At 42.1% G+C, this 21,165-nt stretch overlaps 1 protein-coding gene across 1 annotated transcript; it reads right to left on the bottom strand.

Annotated features, from left to right (window-relative positions):
- Positions 1–17,656: 17,656 nt before the first annotated feature.
- Positions 17,657–20,427, bottom strand: FAM71B (family with sequence similarity 71 member B). The gene is made up of 2 exons (XM_027548794.1): positions 19,718–20,427; positions 17,657–18,911 (listed from the first exon to the last, which is right to left on the bottom strand). Exons 1-2 carry the CDS (start codon positions 20,324–20,326, stop codon positions 17,757–17,759), a joined length of 1,764 nt encoding a protein of 587 aa, XP_027404595.1. The 5' UTR covers positions 20,327–20,427; the 3' UTR covers positions 17,657–17,756.
- Positions 20,428–21,165: the final 738 nt, after the last annotated feature.

Here is a 21,165-nt window from a genome sequence, read left to right as displayed (position 1 = left end):
CCCATCCTGAACCCTCCTCCCTCCTCCCTCCCCATACCATCCCTCTGGGTCGTCCCAGTGCACTAGCCCCAAGCATCCAGTATCGTGCACTGAACCTGGACTGGCATCTCCAACAGTATTACACATCTTTATTCAACTGTAAAGTCTCAAACACAAAGGTTCATCTTTACTCCTCTTTCTCCCATAATCTATTCAAAATTAGGGTGTCAGTCTTTTGTATTAGTTCTATGTGGAAATAAGTAAAAGTTCTAAATATTAATTTTCACCATCCACACTGCCTCCATCCTCATCCATGCCATCATAACCTTCCCCTGACTTCTGAGATAACCTCCTAAATGTCAATAGTTTCCTTGCTTCCACTTTTGTCCTTCCTTAGCCTATTTAAGAGTCGGACATGACTTAGTGACTGAACTGCAACAACAACAAAGCCAATTTTATCATACTGTCTTAAAATATGACTGATCTGACCACTCTTCTCAAAGTTCTCCAAGGCTTCACATTCATAATAAAATCTAATGTCCTTACCATGGCCTATAGAAAGTGCTACAAAAATCTCATCCTTGGCTACTTCCCCAGTAATACTTCCTACCATTTTTTTCCATGTTCAATCTTCTCCACATACAGGATTCTTTCTTTCCCTTGAAATTTTCAAGTCTACTTCTGCCTAAAGGCCATTGCATTTGCCTAGGACTCTCTTTCCGTAGATATTCACATGCCTCACCTCCTCACTTCATACTGGTTTCTGGTCAAATGTGACCTTGTCAGATTGGTCTTCCCTGGATACTCAAAAGTGGCGTGCCCCAATCATTTTCTTGGGGAATGTCCCTAATTCCCTTACTATGCATTATCTGTCCTTCATAGAATGTGTTACAATCTGATATATTATGTAGTATATGATTTGTTTATATTCATTGTCTTTTTTTCCCCATCAAAATAAAAGATTCATCATCATAGGGTCTTTGTTTCATTCACTGCTGCATCATCAGTACCTGGAACAGTACCTGGAATTGGCCAGTACTCAATGAACATCCACTGAATAAGTAACAAAATGAATATAATCATTTTCAAATGAATTCACAGTGTGACATCAATGGATAAACCAGGGTCTATATAGCCAAAGCCTGTTATATGAAATTATCTTCCTTCCAACTTTTGCTATTGTGAATATACTGGATGAGTATCCTAGTTCCTGGTGCACACGTATATGTTAGTGCACCTGTTCAATGTTTTCCTTGAGATAAATTTCTAGAAATGAAATTTTGGATCCAAAGGTTCAGTATCTTACAGTTAAGGGGAGGATTAAGGCTGGAATCTGGGACTCTTGACTGTTAGTCTAGTGTTCTTTACAATAAACTACAAATGAATAATGGTGTGAAATTCACATCATGAGAGGAACTAGTGAAAATATGGTGTATAATAGACATTCGCTTATGTGGCTACACTTCTGGAATCTGAATGGAAAGTTTCTCTCTTAAAGGTGCCTTTTCTAGCTTAACAAGGGCTGTGAAAGTCGCTCAGTTGTATCCGACTCTTTGCGACCCCATGGACTATACAATCCATGGAATACTCCAGGCCAGAATACTGGAGTTGGGTAGCCAACCCAAGGATCAAACCTAGGTCATCCACATTGCAGGCAAATTATTTACCAGCTCCAGAAGATCTTTCTGACCTTGGAATTGAACTGGGGTCTCCTGCATTGCAGACAGATTCTTTTCAACTGAGCTACCAGGGAAGCCCAATAAGGACTATACCTGTTCAGCAAATCTTTATTGCATCTATTGTGCCAAGCACTGTTCTAGACGGTAAAAATGACAAACAAAAGCTTTGCCTTCTCATAGATACAAACAACAGCATACAAGGAAAAAAAAATTCTAATGGTGATAAGTGCTATGGAGAGAAAAATAATACAAAATAAAGTGATAGCTATGTGGGTTGATAGGTAGCTACTTTCTAGAAGGTGATTGGGGTAGCCTCTGCTAAGAGGTGCTTTGGAGCTAAGACAAGTGATGAGAAGGGGTCAACTGTGCAGGTATCTTGTAGACAGCAAGTGCAAAGAGCCCGAGGCTGCCGTGATCCTCTGAGAGACAGGAAGGGGGCCCATGTGTTTCACAACTAACAGCAAAAGGACAGTGGGAGGAGGTGAAGCAGCAGTTACAGGCAGGAGTCCATGGTAACTAGCATCTTGTCTGTTTTTAGGAGTGTGGCACATTATAAAGAACATCTTTATCATTTGATCCTAAGTGGCAAGCAGAAATAGTCACACTCTTTCTACACCCTGTCAATTTTTTAAGGTTGTTTGTTCTTCAGTCGCTCAGTCATGTCTGACTCTTTGTGACTCCATGGACTGCAGCACCCCAAGCTTCCCTGTCCTCACTATCTCCCAGAGTTTGCTCAAACTCATGTCCATTGAGTTGACAGGTTTATTGAGTCATAATTCACATACAGTAAAATTAACTTCAGGTAGACAGTTCGATGAGTTTTGATTAATATATTCTGCCTTCTAAACACTATCGCCAGAATCAACGTATAGAATATTTGCATCATCCCAAGCAATTCCTTTTGTACCCCTTCAGTATTCATTCCCCTCCCTCATCCCTAGCCCCTGGTAATTGCTGATCTGATTTCCATTCACATAGGTTTGTCTTTTCCAGAATATCACATAAATGGAATCCTGTAGTATGTAGACTTTTGTGTCTGACTTCTTTCACTTTAGCTTAAAACTTCTGAAGTCCATCAGCATTGTTCTATGTATTAATAGTTTGTTGCATTTTACAGAAAAGGGGTATTCTATTGTATGGAGGTACCATAATTCATTCATCAGTTGATGAGAATTTGGGTTATTTCCAGTCCTATGTATCACATACACATCTTTGTATGGACATAAAGTTTTCTTTTTTGTTTTCTTTGAATAACTACTAATGGATTGTAAGGCCTTATAATATAGGTACATATTTAACTATATAAGAAAGTGACAAGCATTTTCTATAAAAGATACATCATTTTTCATTTCTACCAGAAAACTATAAGAATTTCAGTTGTTCTGTACCCTGCTCTGCTATTTTCCTTTTTGCAATGCTACTGGCTAAGTAGTGGTTTTAATTTGCATTTCTCTAGTGTTGAGTATCTTTTTGGTACTTATTTGTCATACATATCTTTTTTTTTTGGTGAATGCTCTGTTAAAAGTTTTTGCCCATTTTTTTTAAATGGGCCAAAGAACTAAATAGACAGTTCTCCAAAGAAGACATACAGATGGCTAACAAACACATGAAAAGATGCTCAACATCACTCATTATCAGAGAAATGCAAATCAAAACCACTATGAGGTACCATTTCATGCCAGTCAGAATGGCTGCAATCCAAAAGTCTACAAGCAATAAATGCTGGAGAGGGTGTGGAGAAAAGGGAATCCTCTAACACTGTTGGTGGGAATGCAAACTAGTACAGCCACTATGGAAAACAGTGTGGAAATTCCTTAACAAACTGGAAATAGAACTGCCTTATGATCCAGCAATCCCACTGCTGGGCATACACACTGAGGAAACGAGAAGGGAAAGAGACACGTGTACCCCAATGTTCATCGCAGCACTGTTTATAATAGCCAGGACATGGAAGCAACCTACATGTCCATCAGCAGACGAATGGATAAGAAAGCTGTGGTACATATACACAATGGAGTATTACTCAGCCATTAAAAAGAAATATCATGTATGAAACGAGATGCCAGTCCAGGTTCGATGCACGATACTGGATGCTTGGGGCTAGTGCACTGGGACGACCCAGAGGGATGGTATGGGAGGGAAGAGGGAGGAGGGTTCAGGATGGGGAACACATGTATACCTGTGGTGGATTCATTTTGATATTTGGCAAAACTAATACAATTATGTAAAGTTTAAAAATAAAATTTTAAAAAATGAAAAAAAAAAAAAAGAATACATTTGAATCAGTTCTAATGAGGTGGATGAAACTACAGCCTATTGTACAGAGTGAAGTAAGCCAGAAAAAAAAACGCCAATACAGTATACTAACGCATATATATGGAATTTAGAAAGATGGTAACAATAACCCTGTATACGAGACAGCAAAAGAGACACTGATGTATAGAACAGTCTTATGGACTCTGTGTGAGAGGGAGAGGGTGGGGAGATTTGGGAGAATGGCATTGAAACATGTATAATATCATGTATGAAACGAGTCACCAGTCCAGGTTCGATGCACGATACTGGATGCTTGGGGCTGGTGCACTGGGACGACCCAGAGGGATGGTATGGGGAGGGAGGAGGGTTCAGGATGGGGAACACAGGTATACCTGTGGCAGATTCATTTCAATATTTGGCAAAACCAATACAATATTGTAAAGTTTAAAAATAAAATAAAATTTTAAAAAAAGTTTTTGCCCATTTTTTTAAAAATTCAGTTCAGTTCAGTAGCTCAGTCATATTCAACCGTGCGACCCTATGGACTGCAGGACACCAGGCTTCCCTATCCATCACCAACTCCCAGAGTTTACTCAAACTCAGGTCCATTGAGTCAGTGATGTCATCCAAATATCTTACCCTCTGTCATTGCCTTTTCCTCCTGCCTTCAATCTCTCCCAGCATCAGGGTCTTTTTCAATGAGTCAATTCTTCACATCAGGTGGCCAAAGTATTGGAGTTTCAACTTCAGCATCAGTCCTTCCAATGAATATTCAGGACTGATTTCCTTTAGGATTGACGGACTGGCTGGATCTCCTTGCAGTCCAAGGGACCCTCTAGAGTCTTCTCCAACACTACAGTCCAAAAGCATCAATTCTTTCGTGCTCAGCTTTGTTTAGTCCAACTCTCACATCCGTACATTGAAAAACCATAGCTTTGACTAGACAGACCTTAGTTGGCAAAGTAATGTCTCTGCTTTTGAATATACAGTCTAGGTTGGTCACAGCTTTTCTTCCAAGGAGCAAGCGTCTTTTCATTTCATGGCTGCAGTCATCATCTGCAGTGATTTGGGATCCCCCCCAAAAATAAAGTCTGTCACTGTTTTCATTGTTTCCCCATCTATTTGTCATGAAGTGATGGGACCAGATGCCTTGATATTAGTTTTATAAATGTTGAGTTTTAAGCCAACTTCTTCACTCTCCTCTTTCACTTTCATCAAGAAGCTCTTTAGTTCTTCACTTTCTGCCATAAGGGTGGTGTCATCTGCGGATCTGAGGATATTGATATTTCTCCCAGCAATCCTGATCCCAGCTTGTGCTTCATCCAGCCTGGCATTTCTCATGGTGTACCCTGTATTTTAATTTAAATAAGCAGGGTGACAATATCCAGCCTTAGCATACTCCTTTCCCAAGTTGGAACTAGTCTATTGTTCCATGTCCAATTCTAACTGTTGCTTCTTAACCTGCTGTGCGGTGCAGAAGAGGAGGCTGCATGGCACAGGAGAGGCGAGAGGAGATCCCCCACGTCCAAGGTCAGGAGCCACGGCCAAGAGGACATACCCCATGTCCAAGGTCAGGAATGGTGGCCATGGGGAGATACCCCACGTCAAAGGTAAGGAGCAGCAGCTGCACTTTACTGGAGCAGCCGTGAAGAGATACCCCATATCCAAGGTAAGAGAAACCCAAGTAAGATGGTAGGTGCTGAGAGAGGGCATCAGAGGGCAGATAGACTGAAACCACAATCACAGACAACGAGCCAATCTGATCACATGGACCACAGCCTTGTCTAACTCAATGAAACTAAGCCATACCATGTGGGGCCACCCAAGACGGACAGGTCATGGTGGAGAGGTCTGACAGAATGTGGTCCACTGGAGAAGAGAATGGCAAACCACTCTTACCTCAAGAACCCCATGAACAGTATGAAAAGGCAAAAAGATAGGACACCAAAAGATGAACTCCTCAGATCAGTGGGTGCCCAGTATGCTACTGGAGATCAGTGGAGAAATAACTCCAGAAAGAATGAAGGGATGGAGTTAAAGCAAAAACAACACCCCGTTGTGGATTGGACTGGTGATAGAAGCAAGGTCCGATGCTGTAAAGAGCAATATTGCATAGGAACCTGGAATGTTAGGTCCATGAATCACGACAAATTGGAAGTGGTCAAACAGGAGATGGCAAGAGTGAACACTGACATTTTAGGAATCAGCGAACTAAAATGGACTGGAATGGGTGAATTTAAATCCGATGACCATTATATCTACTACTATGGGCAGGAATCCCTTAGAAGAAATGGAGTAGCCATCATAGTCAACAAAAGAGTCCAAAATGCAGTACTTGGATGAAAAATGACAGAATGATCTCTGCTCGTTTCCAAGGCAAACCATTCAATATCATGTAATCCAAGTCTATGCCCTGACCAGTAACACTGAAGAAGCTGAAGTTGAACAATTCTATGAAGACTTACAAGACCTTTTAGAACTAACACCCCCCAAAGATGTCCTTTTCATTATAGGGAACTGGAATGCAAAAGTAGGAAGTCAAGAAACACATGGAATAACAGGCAAATTTGGCCTTGGAATACAGAATGAAGCAGGGCAAAGGCTAATTGAGTTTTGCCAAGAGAATGCACTAATCATGGCAAACACCTTCTTCCAACAACACAAGAGAAGACTCTACACATGGACATCACCAGATGGTCAACACCAAAATCAGATTGATTATATTCTTTGCAGCCAAAGATGAAGAAACAAAAACAAGACCAGGAGCTGACTGTGGCTCAGATCTTGAACTCCTTATTGCCAAATTCAGACTGAAATTGAAGAAAGTGGGGAAACCACTAGATCATTCAGGTATGACCTAAATCAAATCCCTTATGATTATACATTGGAAGTGAGAAATAGATTTAAGGGGCTAGATCTGATAGACAGATTGCCTGATGAACTATGGACGGAGGTTCATGACATTGTACAGGAGACAGGAATCAAGACCATCCCCAAGAAAAAGAAATGCAAAAAAGCAAAATGGCTGTCTGGGGAAGCCATACAAATAGCTGTGAAAAGAAGAGAAGTGAAAAGCAAAAGAGAAAAGGAAAGATATACCCATTTGAATGCAGAGTTCCAAAGAATAGCAAGGAGAGAGAAGAAAGCTTTCCTCAGTGATCAATGCAAAGAAATAGAGGAAAACAATAGAATGTGAAAGACTAGAAATCTCTTCAAGAAAATTAGATATAACAAGGGAATATTTCAAGCAAAGATGGGCTCGATAAAGGACAGAAATGGTATGGACCTAACAGAAGCAGAAGATATTAAGAAGAGGTGGCAAGAATACACCAGAAGAACTGTACAAAAAAGATCTTCATGACCCAGATAATCACGATGGTGTGATCCCTCACCTAGAGCTAAACATCCTGGAATGTGAAGTCAAATGGGCCTTAGGAAGCATCACCACGAACAAAGCTAGTGGAGGTGATGGAATCCCAGTTGATCTATTTCAAATCCTGAAAGATGATGTTGTGAAAGTGCTGCATCAATATGCCAGCAAATTTGGGAAACTCAGCAGTGGCCACAGGACTGGAAAAGGTCAGTTTTCATGCCAATCCCAAACAAAGGCAATGCCAAAGAACACTCAAACTACCGCACAATTGTACTCATCTCACACGCTAGTAAAGTAATGCTCAAAATTCTCCAAGCCAGACTTCAGCAATACGTAAACCATGAACTTCCAGATGTTCAAGCTGGTTTTAGAAAAGGCAGAGGAACCAGAGATCAAATTGCCAAAATCTGCTGGATCATCGAAAAAGCAAGACAGTTCCAGAAAAACATCTATTTCTGCTTTATTGACTATGCCAAAGCCTTTGACTGTGTGGATCACAATAAACTGTGGAAAATTCTGAAAGAGATGGGAATACCAGACCACCTGACCTGCCTCTTGAGAAACCTGTATGCAGGTCAGGAAGCAACAGTTGGAACTGGACATGGAACAACAGACTGGTTCTAAATAGGAAAAGGAGTACACCAAGGCTGTATGTTGTCACCCTGATTATTTAATTTATATGCAGAGTACGTCATGAGAAATGCTGGGTTGGAAGAAGCACAAGCTGGAATCAAGATTGCCGGGAGAAATATCAGTAACCTCAGATATGCAGATGACACCACCCTTATGGCAGGAAGTGAAGAACTAAAGAGCCTCTTGATGAAAATGAAAGAGGAGAGTGAAACAGTTGGCTTAAAGCTTAACATTCAGAAAACTAAGATCTGGTCCCATCACTTCATGGCAAATAGATGGGAAACAGTGCAAACAGTGTCTGATTTTATTTTTTAGGGCTCCAAAATCACTGCAGATGGTGATTGCAGCCATGAAATTAAAAGACACTTACTTTTTGGAAGGAAAGTTATGTTCAACCTAGATAGCATATTCAAAAGCAGAGACATTACTTTGCCAACAAAGGTCTATCGAGTCAAGGCTATGGTTTTTCCAGTGGTCATGTATGGATGTGAGAGTTGGACTATAAAGAAAGCTGAGTGCCAAAGAATTGATACTTTTGAACTGTGGTGTTGGACAAGACTCTTGAGAGTCCCTTGGACTTCAAGGAGATCCAACCAGTCCATCCTAAAGGAGATCAGTCCTGGATGTTCATGAAAGGACTGATGCTGAAAAGCTGAAACTCCAATACTTTGGCCACCTGATGCGAAGGGCTGACTCATTTGAAAAGACCGTGATGCTGGGAAAGATTGAGGAAAGGAGGAGAAAGGGACAACAGAGGATGAGATGGTTGAATGGCATCACCGATACGATGGACATGAGTGTGGGTAAATCTGGAGTTGGTGATTGACAGGGAGGCCTTGCAACCCCCATAGGGTTGCAAAGAGTCAGAAACAACTGAGGGACTGAACTGAACTGAACCTGCATACAGATTTCTCAAGAGGCAGGTCAGGTGGTCTAGTATGCCCATCTCTTGAAGAATTTTCCACAATTTATTGTGATCTGCATAGTCAAAGACTTTGGCATAGTCAATAAAGCAGATTTTTTCTGGAACCGTTTTGCTTTTTCTATGATTCAACAGATGTTGGCAATTTGATTTCTGGTTCCTCTGGCTTTTCTAAATATAGCTTGAACATCTGGAAGTTCACAGTTCACATACTTTTGAAGCCTGGCTTGGAGAATTTTGAGCATTACTCTGCTAGCGTGTGAGATGAGTGCCATCGTGCAGTAGTTTGAACATTTTTTGGCATTGCCTTTGTTTGGGATAAGAATGAAAACTTTTTCCAGTCCTGTGACCACTGCTGAGTTTTCCAAATTTGCTGGCATATGGAGTGCATCACTTTCACAGCATCATCTTTAAGATTTGAAATTTTTAAATTAACTTATTTTTTTACTAGAGTTGTAAGAGCGCGCGCGCACACACACACACACACACATAGCATAAAAGACCCTTGTCAGAAATGTATTTTGTTATTTTTATTTATTTTCTCCTGTAGCTAGTCTTTTCACTTTCTTTACAGTGCCTTTCAAAGAGCAGAGGCTTTTACTTTTGATGATATACTAGTTACCAATTGTTTTCTTTTATGGGTCATGCATTTTATGCCCTATTCAATAAATTTTTGCCTAATTCAAGGTCACAGAGGCTTTTTTCCCCATGTTTTCTTCTAGAAGATTTTTTTTAGCATGTGGAAGTCCAAATATTCCAGAAAATGTACCCTATTGATTATGTTGGTCTTGCTATGTTTGTCATTGGTAGGTTCATAAACAGTAATCACTGAACTCTTATTAATTAATTACATTGTGTTTATACTTGTTAATAAGCCCATACAGAAAAAATGGAAGCTAGCAAGTTAAATTCTTCATCTCCAGCCCCTGCTTATTCCTGTCAAAAGATTTTTATCAGCTTGTCTATACTGTTTAAACAATGCACTCTGAGTGAGAATCATTGCTAATACATTTTTCTCTGCAGTCTGCTGTGTAGTTTTAATTCCTAATCACTGTTTTCATTCTTGCATTCTTGCTGTTGTCTCATGTGTACTAATAACCTTATCACTAATAATAGTCTCAACAACCCAGACCTGTGTGCAGCAGATGGGCCAGAAGGAGGTCTCTAGTTTGCTATGCCTGCTACACCTCTCTGTAGCAGCAGAGGGCAGCATTAACCCTGGTGTTGGGGAACTAACCCCAGTTTACACTTATTTCGTAACAGAAAGATTAGTGTGCCACGTATGACGTCCCACTGAGAAACAATGTCAGTTGTCACTTGCAGGCTGAAGATCTTTAAAAAGATGTAGAATCTTGTACAAAAAAGCAGGTACACTCTTTTATTTGTTGTACTTACTGATGAAATATTAATAAAATTTATATTTTAAGGCAGGACAAAAACTTAAACATAGCATTTTCTCTGTGTGTTTCTTTGGGTCTTCCTAATGTGTAGTGTGCATTCCCATTATACATTAACCAGAGCTCCTCAAAGACCAGAATGCCTGCTCAGAGTGCCTGCTCAATAGTAAACATCTTTTTTTCTTCTGATGCTAGCAATATAACTTCTTAAAAGAACAGTATTCTTTCCCAGCTCCATAGGGGGTCGTGGTGATTTGATGTTCGCTCTTTATGTGTTTACCTGGATCGTGTATCCTTGATGAATTTTATGTAAAATATCAGTATATGATTTTGATGTATGACCCTCTGTCTCAAAAACGTATATGACAATGCCTTTGACTTCTAACAAAATAGTTCTCAGAGCTTTCTGAGAATATGCTTCCCTGGGTTATAATCTTCAGTTTGGCTCAAATAAAATTTCTTTATTTTCTTAACTTGACAGTTAATTGAATTTTTGTTGACACTATTACTGTCATTACAATGTAAAATCTACATTTACATTACTATGTGAAATTTCACCTGTGCCATGAGCATGGGCTTCCCAGGTGATGCTAGTGGTAAAGGACCAGCCTGCCAACACAGGAGACATAAGAGATGAGGGTTCCATCCCTGGGTCGGAAGGTCCCCTGGAGGAGGGCATGGCAACCCACTCCAGTATTCTTGCCTGGAGAATCCCATGGACAGAGGAGCCTGGTAGGCGATAGTCCACAGGGTTGCAAAGAGTCAGACACAACTAAAGTGACTTAGTGTGCACAAACACCATTATCATACCTGTTTTGGAATCATCATAGAATCTATCCATTTTATTGGTTATTTGATTTATTTTCTAAACACTCCCCAGAAGATCTGGCCTGTATCCAACCCTTTTAAAGTCCACTCAAACATGATTTTCTTCAAAAGTTTTCTCTGAGTTCACCAAAATAAAAATCACCCCTATACCCACTCACAGCCTCTTTTCTATACCTACAGCACTTCTCTGCCTTAAGTTGCATTTTTTTTTTCTTTGTTGGGGGTTGGGGGAAGGAAGGATTTATTACTTGTAACAAGTAAGGAGAACACGGGTATCTTTCCCAAAGTAGTGTCTCCTGAGTTGTCATTATGCACCTGCTTTTTTTCCTGTGGCTGTAGTTAAGTCCCCAACTTATCTGTGCATTAGCTCTGACAACTTCTAGTATTGCCTCACATATAACCAGTGCTGAATATATTTTTGTTGAAAGATGAGTATCATTGAAGAGTTCCTACTTGCCCAGTGATTAGGATTCTGGACTTTCACTGATGTGGCCCAGGTTCAATCCCTGGTCAGGGAACTAAGATCCCCACAAACTTTGCCATGTGACAAAAAAAAAAAAAAAAAGTGGAAAGATGAGTATTGAACAACAGTAAAAAAAAAAAAAAGAGAGAAAAATTTCATGTTTCCTAAATGACAGTTGTGTATATATGAGCTTCCAGCTTTCAGAATCACATTAGGGCTGGAACCAACGTAAGCCTCAGATGCAAAATTAAGGAAGAGGAGAAAAACTCAGCAAGCAAGATAAATAAATAACAGTATTTTTTAAAAAACTATTAAAGGAAAAAATCCATCATGGATAAAACACTCCAATTTTAAATAGTCAGGATCAGCAGTTTATATTCCACCATTTTTTTTTAAGCCTTTGCCTGTATGGATCACAATAAACTGTGGAAAATTCTGAAAGAGATGGGAATACCAGACTGCCTTACCTACCTCCTGAGAAATCTGTATGCAGGTCAAGAAGCAACAGTTAGAACTGGACATGGAACAACAGACTGGTTCCAAATAAGAAAAGGAGTACCTCAAGGCTGTATATTGTCACCTTACTTATTTAACTTATATGCAGAGTACATCATGAGAAATGCTGGGAGGAAGCACAAGATGGAATCAAGATTGCCGGGAGAAGTATCAGTAACCTCAGATATGCAGATGACACCACCCTTATGGCAGGAAGTGAAGAAGAACTAAAGAGCCTCTTGATGAAAGTGAAAGAGGAAAGTGAAAAAGTTGGCTTAAAGCTTAACATTCAGAAAGCTAAGATCATGGCATCTGGTCCCATCACTTCACGGCAAATAGATGGGGAAACAGTGCAAACAGTGGCAGACTTTATTTTCCTGGGCTTCAAAATCACTGCAGATGGTGATTGCAACCATGAAATTAAAAGACACTTACTCCTTGGAAGGAAAGTTATGTTCAACCTAGACAGCATATTAAAAAGCAGAGACATTATGCCAACAAAGGTCTGTCTAGTCAAGGCTATGGTTTTTCTAGTGGTCATGTATGGATGTGAGAGTTGGACTATAAAGAAAGCTGAGCACCAAAGAATTGATGCTTTTGAACTGTGGTGTTGGAGAAGACTCTTGAGAGTCCCTTGAACTGCAAGGAGATCCAAACAGTCCATCCTAAAGGAGATCAGTCCTGGGTGTTCATGGAAGGACTGATGCTGAAGCTGAAACTCCAGTACTTTGGCTACCTGATGCAAAGAGCTGACTCATTGGAAAAGACTCTGATGCTGGGAAAGATTGAGGGCAGGAGGAGAAGGGGACGACAGAGGATGAGATGGTTGGATGGCATCACTGACTCAATGGACATGGGTTTGGGTGAACTCCGGGAGTTGGTGATGGACAGGGCGGCCTGGCTTGTTTCGGTTCATGGGGTCGCAAAGAGTTGGACACGACTGAACGGCTGAACTGAACTGAACTGAATTTGTTTTCATTAATATTTGGACTTACCTCGCAACACATGGGATCCTAGTTTCCTGACCAGGGATCAAACCTGCACCCCTTGGAGTGGAAGTACAGAGTCTTTTTTTTATATAAATGTATTCATTTTAATTGGAGGCTAATTACTTTACAATATTGTAGTGATTTTGCCATACATTGACATGAATCAGCCATGGGTGTACCCATCCTGAACCATATCCTGAAGCACAGAGTCTTAACCACTGGAGTGCTAGGGAAGTCCCCACATACCACCCATTTAAACAGTAGAGGTCTTTTCATGAAACTATGTCATTCAAAGAATGGAATTATTTTCCTGAAGGCATCAGGGACCATACACTCTCAGGCAGGTTTTTAGAGCTTAATGATGAATTCCTTTTCTAATTATTTCATTTGTTTACTCATCCATTTTTTATTCTTCATCTCCTAAATGTCAATTACTGCCCTCGCAGCTGCAAATAATATGGTCCAATCCATTGCAAGCCCAGATGTTGCTCCTCTGCAGTTATCTGAGAAAGTCTTTACCCACTTGGTTCCTGCCTCAGGTCCAAAATAAACTTCTCTTAGAACCTTGGGCCTCCAAAGGACAGAGGCAGCTTTTATGTATTTAAATCACTATGGCCTCCTTTACCCCATGCAGACTCCAGTCTCTGTGATTTGCCCAGGACTTGATTATCTTTCTTCTGAGTCTACTTTCCTTCATCTCATTATCTACTCTAGAGGAGGTGGCCACAGCACATTACACTAACATAGTGTCACAGATTGTGTTCTCCAATGAGCAGATTTTGAGATAGAGTTTTGAGCAATAAGGAGAATTCCTAGGAGCAGCACCTCAGGAAGAAGCAGGAATGCACAGAGGGAGAAACTGAGCTGTGATACAGGTCCCACCAGAAGCTCCTGAACCAGAGTGACCTTGGGCTACGACACCCAGACCTTTACCTCCTTCAGTTCTTCCTATGCACCTTGGATGAGGAACCTAGGCAACTTCCAAACTCACTGTCAGCTAAAGGCTTTCTGCGGGCCGCACCCCCACCAGGTGGGGCCATGGGTCCTTCACTGAAGGAATGCCCACCTCATGTGGATATTTCAAATGGAAAACCATCTTTCAAAACATACCCTCCAGTCTCATTTTATAGATTCTGTGGCCAATATAGAAAGTGACATAAAGTCACATATTAATGATTTCCTCACCAAATATTTCTTTGCACAGAAACCACAGTGCCCTTCACAAAGTGCACACTTGATCAAGCTACTCCCTTATTTAAAACATTCCATGGCTTTCCATCACTCTAAGGCCAGAAATCAAAATCCTTTAAATGGACCACAAAGCTTTGTACGGCCTGGCCCCTGCTGTGTTCCCCAGCATCTCATCACACTCGCTCTGCCAGCCATGACACTGCTTTCAATATTTTGAGGCACCTTGTTTCTTCCCACTATCACACATCTTTCTTCTGTCTGAAAGACTCCACTTGATCACGACAATCCTGTGAATGATTGTACTTACTTTGCTGTAGGCAAAACACTCTAGTATGTACGTGTGTTGCTAGACTTGAAGTTTGGGAAGCCAGTTAGTCAGTAACCAATCATCCATTGCCTAATTGCACCAGCAGCAGCCAAATTGTTACCATGGAGATGAATATTGCTGTCAAAAATATTGGCCTTTATCTGATAGGGTTTATTGACTTGATGCCCCAATTGATAGCTCCCTCCAGAGGAAGATGCCTGTTGCATTGAAATATGTATGTATCTGAACATGCATCTCTTGATGAACTGTCAAAATAGAAAAGGAAATGCAGAGAAAGTGCCAGGCAGGGCATGTTGTGGTGGCAAGTCCTCACCTGCACTTTCTTAGATGGTATTTGTGTACATTCTGCATCTGCTCAATTAATGTCCTGCATAATGGACAAACTAGGTTGACATTAGAGAAGCCCTTTGGAGTGAGAGAGTGAGAATGCATAAAACAGGATACAAAGGACCAAAGGTAAAGCCAGGGTATACAGAATCATGAGACTGAATTTTGACTAGGCTGATTTGGCCTCTGGCATGGTGAAAATTTGGGACTCTGAGAAAGGCTTTGGAAAGAGTTCCTCTCCTCTGGCACATTGCCCCTCACATTTCCAGAAGGCCTCCCCCAAATCCCTCTCAGGTCTTAGAGAACATGCCTCTTGGTTTCTTCCTCCCAAGACCCACTGTTTCAAGAGTTAATTCCAAGGACACATTGATCCCCAGAATTGATTGATCTTATTTATCGGAAATCCCAAGGTGGGATTTTCCAGCCGCCCACCAGAGCAACTGAGAAGGGCTTCCCCTCATCCTCCCAAGCCACCACTCCTCCCTATCTTGTTTCTCACCTCCTCCACCTCTATCACATACATGTGCTTTGCAGAGAAAGTCCCTAAGTTTTACTGGAAACCCAGCTTCCGTCCTAGTAGACTGTTGTCACAGAGGAGAATGAGCAGAGAACTGCAAGGTTGCAGATGACTCCCAGGCTCATACAAACACACATGGTTCTCAGAATCATTTTTCTCAAAGGCCGCTTTATCATCTGTTGTTAACAATTTAATGATTTTCATAGACACGTGAAATTTATTTACAACTTCTTAAAATTGCAATGATTCATTTTTATAATGGACATTTGAAAATTGCATAGTCTCACTTCTAATATATGGTTTTCTATTTTTAGAATCATTTTCCACATGCATACATCACTTACATAGTTCATAAGTATAGACCATTTTGAACTATTCTATTATTCCTTACCAAAATATCAAACCTTTCCTATGTTCCTGGATAGTGAGTATGTCACTTAGATTTTTTAAATTTTATACTTATTGAAAGATTATTTTCCAGACTTAGATATTTTGTTATCTCTTGCACATATATTAAAAGGGAAACATACGTGAAATACATTGGTTAAAATATTTTTAAGGTAGTTACTGCCACCTGGCTGACAGCAATATAAAAACCATCCTGATATCAGAGATACTAAAATAGAATATACACAGGGGTTCCCTGGTGTCTCAATGGTGAAGAATTCACCTGCCAATGCAGGAGACATGGGTTTGATCCCTGATTTGGGAAGATCCCACATGCCACGGAGTAGCTAAGTCTGTGCACCACAACTACTGAGCCCGTGCTTTAGAACCTTAGAGCCACAACTACTGAGCCCTCGTACCGCAACTGCTGAAGTCTGCTGAAGTCGGTACCCTAGAGCCCATGCTCCTCAACTAGAGAAGCCACTGCAATGAGAAGCCCGCAACTAGAGAGTAGCCCCTGCCCACAGCAACTAGAGAAAAGCCTGTGCAACAACAAAAACCCAGCACAGCTAGAAATAATGAATGGAATTATTTTTTAAATAAAAATAAAAAATACACAATAATACATCCCCATGGACACCCCTTCTTTGTATAATAGAACAATCCCCACTCTGTTGAAGCTTTCATATGTACCTCCCAGGCCATCCCTCTGTTCTTTTCACCTTATAGAAATCCACTGTTGTGAATTTGTTGTTTATCATGTCCTTGTTTTTCCTTTACACATTTAGTGAACGTGTGTTCCCACACTTATTGTTTGATCTTTTCTACAAATGGAGCTATATTGCATGTATTTTTATGACACTTTGTTATTCAACGTTACAAGAGACTCACCCATGCTAACCTCTCCAACTGCTATTCATCTTCACTGCTGTATAATATGTACTGTAGGCATACACCACATTTGATCAGTTCTCCTGTTTGATGATATGTAGACAGTTTCCAGGATTTTGCTATTACAGATTGTTTTACTGTAAACATTTTCCTAGTTGTCTCCTGGAAAGTGTTTATGAGAGTTTCTCCAGAGTGTATACCCAGGAGGAAGAAGAATTTTAAGATTACATCCAGGTGGGCAAACTTTTCTGCCAAATGCCAGAGAACAAACATCTTAGACTTTGCTGGTCACGTGGTTTCTGACACAGCTACTCAGATCTGTCTTTTTAATATGGAAGCAGCCTTGTGTTGCATTAGTCGCTCAGTCGTGTCTGACTCTTTGCGACCCCATGGACTGTACAGCCCACCAGGTTCCTCTGTCCATGGAATTCTCCAGGCAAGAATACTGGAGTGGGTTGCCATTTCCTCCTCCAGGGGAAGCAGCCTTAGACAATATATAAATGAATGGATGTAGCTACATTCCAATAAAACTTTACTTATAAAACCAGATAGTTGGCAAGATTTGACCCTCAGGCTGCCAGTTCCTGATCAAGATGATAAACTTCACTATTCTGATTGCCCACAAGTGCTGAAGCACCCTTTCTTTTCTCACCTGATTACCCCCAGAGGAGACATGAGTCCTGTCTTATTCTATGGACTGGACTGAATGACCTTATTCAGGAGTCTTCGGGGAGAAGAGGAAGGGCATGGGGATGTGGTGGTGGTGGTTCTTCCCAACCTGTACTCTGTGACTTACAGCCATAGTCTTGGGGAAACCAAAGGCAGAAAGGGGTTGAGGCAAGGCAGGGTACTAATGCTGGCTCTGCTGGACATGGGTGGGAGCTGGGGTTCTGCTTGACTGGAGACGGGTCTCAGCAAAGTTCACATCACAGAAACCACTGTGAAGTCACTACCAGGCAAGAGGACCTAGAGATTCAAACAGAACAGAGCTTTTCTTTTGGAGTTGTATGGTTTCCTTTATTAAAGAAAGCTGGAATTGACTCTCTAGGGATCCTTTCCTGAAGTTGGGTCTCCATGGAAGCTTCCTGCCCTGGCTCTTATTTAAACGGATTTTGTTTCAATGATGATGGTCTCCATCGTCTCTGATGTCACAGTTCCATGGATCTCCACGTCCTCACCAACCGGGGCTTTCTCCACCTTGGCCTCTATGTTGCGTTTCTCTACCGTCTTAGCCACAAAGTCTACCTCTCTGTCATGTCTGACCATTGGTTTTGAACCAGGAATGACTCTGAAGCTTCTGAAGAAAGTGCTGATCTTACTGGATCTCTTATTTAAAGTCCCTGAACTGGTGCTGGACCTGCTCTTCCCCGGCTTGCGAGCTGTCCTCCCCTCCTTGCCAGATGAGCTATGGCTGCCACTCTTGTGAGGGCTGTGTCCTTTGCCCCTGGTGCCACTCTGCCCTTTTTCTTTTTTGTCATCTCTCTTGTTTCCATGGCCTGATACAGACCGGTGGGAGGATGACTTCCGGGTCTTTTCCCCTCCTGTCCTGTGATGACCTTCCCCTGTCCTGCGGTGACGGGAACTTTTCCTAGATGAAGACTTGTCCTTCTTTTCCCTTCTTTCCTTTTTTTCCTTCCGAGTTTCATCCCTGGGGTGGGAGACCTTCTGGCTTCCATCTCGTTCAGACATGTAGCCTTCACTCTGCAAGGTAGAGACCAGGGGGGCTCCGACCTGGCCTTCAGCACTTGCAGCAGCAGCCTTGCCAGTCTTCACTGCTCCTGCAAACACCACGCTCATGCTGCTGTCTGCACTGTCCACCCCTGTAGAGGATGTGCTGGCAGCACCTGCCAAAACCAGGTTCGTGCCCTCTGAGGATATGCTGGCAGCACCTACAATGGCCTTGCCGGATCCGCTTTCTCTTGAACCCTTGGCGGCAGCTCCTGCCAGGGTGGTGCTCACCTGGCTGGTGCTGGTGCTCCTAGTTGCGGCCAAGCTCACAGCCCCTCCTACAGAGCCCGCTCCCACCCCTGCAACTGCCACGCCTCCTCCAGAGCTTGTTGTTGTCCCTGCTACGGCCAGGCCCGAGGTTGTCCCTGCTGCTCCTCCTTCAGTACTTTTCAAGGATGTAGTTGAGCCATGGGGGACATGATAGTCTCCCTCTCCACCAACATAAGCACAAGACGAGGCTCCCGACACATCACCAAGCTTGTGAAGCCCCACAGCGTCATGATCCCTTTCTCTATGGAGCTCTGTGGTCTGTGCCAAGGGAGGAGAAACAGGTAAGATAGAGATCACAGAAAATGAGATCAGAGCTGTCCACTCCTCTCCCATCCTGAAGCTGACCAGTTCAAGGGTTTCTCTTTAGAATAACCTTTGAAATCATCCAGTCTAAGCTCCCACTGGATGAAAGATTCCATCTACAGCATCCCTGTCAAACAGCCACTCCGTTTGCTTGAACAATCCCAGGGCCAGGGAAAGCATTGATATTAATACAGTTCTCCACGGTCATTTAATTTTATACCCTTGTGCTTCTACCTCTGCAGGACAGATTCCTAGAAGTGAGGTTGCTTGGTCAAGGGACACATACATTCTATGTTTTGGAGACTATTAGAATGAATTGTGCCTGAGTAGATGCACAATTGAGTTGGACTGATTTTAATAAGCATATGAGAGTCATGGGGAGACAATGAAGAACTTCCTAATTGTGAATAATATTCTACCACTGATGAGATTACCTGGCCTTGGGTAAGTGTTCAAGAAAAGATTAGACAATCAGGATTGCTGTAGAAGGGGTTACAACCCTGGGATGAGACCAGTGCGGCTGATACAATACTTAAGGGCTCTCTGAAACTCGGCCTTGTGGGACAATGTAGAGAAGTGCTTGGAACCTCTCCAGTATGTCAGTCCCACAGTGATGGCTCATTTGGTTCTGAGACCTTTTGACATGGGAAGGCATTTCCCAGGTGAGTCTCAGAGAGAATCAAATCCCTTTGAAGGACCAGCTTTGCACTGCTCTCCCAAAGCACTCTGCTCCGTGTTCTTGAGTCTCTGTAGGTACTTACCAATAGGCTTTTGTCACCCTCCAGAATTCTTGCATCTCCAGTTTGGAGCGTCGGGGTACTGCTGCAACTCTCTACCGGTGGTCTCAGAAGATAGACAAGCTTTTCCCAATAGCAAAAGAGGTCTTCTCGTGCATCAGAAGAGGGGCACAGCTGCAAATAAAAAGTACGGCCAGTGGCAAGCTTCAGGCGCAACTGTTGTTTTTCACGGTCGTGGATGGAGATCTTGACAAACTTCAAGGGAAGCAACCTGGTGAGCTCTAAGGTCTTTGCGGGCTTGCGACCTCTCCCCTTGGTGGTCCGGGTGTGTCTGACATGCTCTTCACAGACTTTAGTTGGTCGGGCCAGGAGCATGACATCAGGTAGTGGGAGGATGGGGCTGGTGGATGCAATGCCCACAGTCACCATTCGAACTCGGTTGTGGACGTCAATCACCTCTCCTTTCTTGCTGATCTGGATAAAGTCGCTTTCAAACATGGGTGCGTACTTGAAAATGTCATACTCTCCTCCCTTGTACAGTTGTCGTTGCAGGTCCCCCATGGAGGTATTGAACACATCCATTGAACGGTAGCTGTTGGCCGTGTAATAAGGTAACAAACACTCACTGCTCATGGTTCTCTTCTTTGACGACAGCACCACCAGCCACAAATTGAGTCGCTGAGAGAGAGAGGGAGCGAAGGCAACTGCCCATCTCCCTGCAGGGCTCTGCCTAAGTCTCTTGGCATCACCACATTTATCCTGCACAGTCCTTTGTGACCTGTTGCCATCACACACCCCTTTATTCAGCCGCCAAGCAGCCACCCCCTCAGGACAGGCTCACTAGCCCTCCCCAACACCATCACCAACAACAAACCATCTTCTCCATCAAGAATAGGCTGACCCTGATAAGATATAAGCGTGGGTAGGCTGGATATTCTTCCTGATCAAAATGTTAAGATGCATAATTAATGAAAACCATTCAGCTTCTATAAATATTTGGATGACTTCCAGTTTTGTTGTTGTTACAAATCTCCCTGCAATGATCATCTTCCTGCATCTGCTGAATAATGTGCTGGGGATTAAATCCTGTAAGTGGGCAGTGTGCTTGTTAAGGGCAGTCATCCTATGGGGATGGTTATTCTTTGACAGGAACTTAACAAAGAGTGCTATCTGTCAGAAACAGAGTCCCACTTATACAGTGGTTTCCAGGATATGGAGAATTTTCTCACCCATGTAATCATTTCAGGGAGGCTGGTTTTTATTTGTATTTATTTACTTTATAGTTTTAGAAACAGTTTTCATTGTGAAATATAACACACACTCATAAAAGTGCACAAAGCATAAATATATAGCTTAATGAGTAATAAGAAAGTGAACATCCTTGTAGCTGCTGCCCAGAGCAAAAAATAGAACACTGCCAGCCCTTCTTCAGCATGTTGCCTCCCAAGCACAGCTCTCTCCTTCCCCACAAA

This window comes from Bos indicus x Bos taurus, chromosome 7 (assembly GCF_003369695.1).
Source record: "Bos indicus x Bos taurus breed Angus x Brahman F1 hybrid chromosome 7, Bos_hybrid_MaternalHap_v2.0, whole genome shotgun sequence".
Taxonomy (NCBI): Eukaryota; Metazoa; Chordata; class Mammalia; order Artiodactyla; family Bovidae; genus Bos; species Bos indicus x Bos taurus.
The sequence above is the reverse complement of the archived record's forward strand: the minus strand, read 5'-3'. Positions and strand labels throughout refer to the sequence as shown.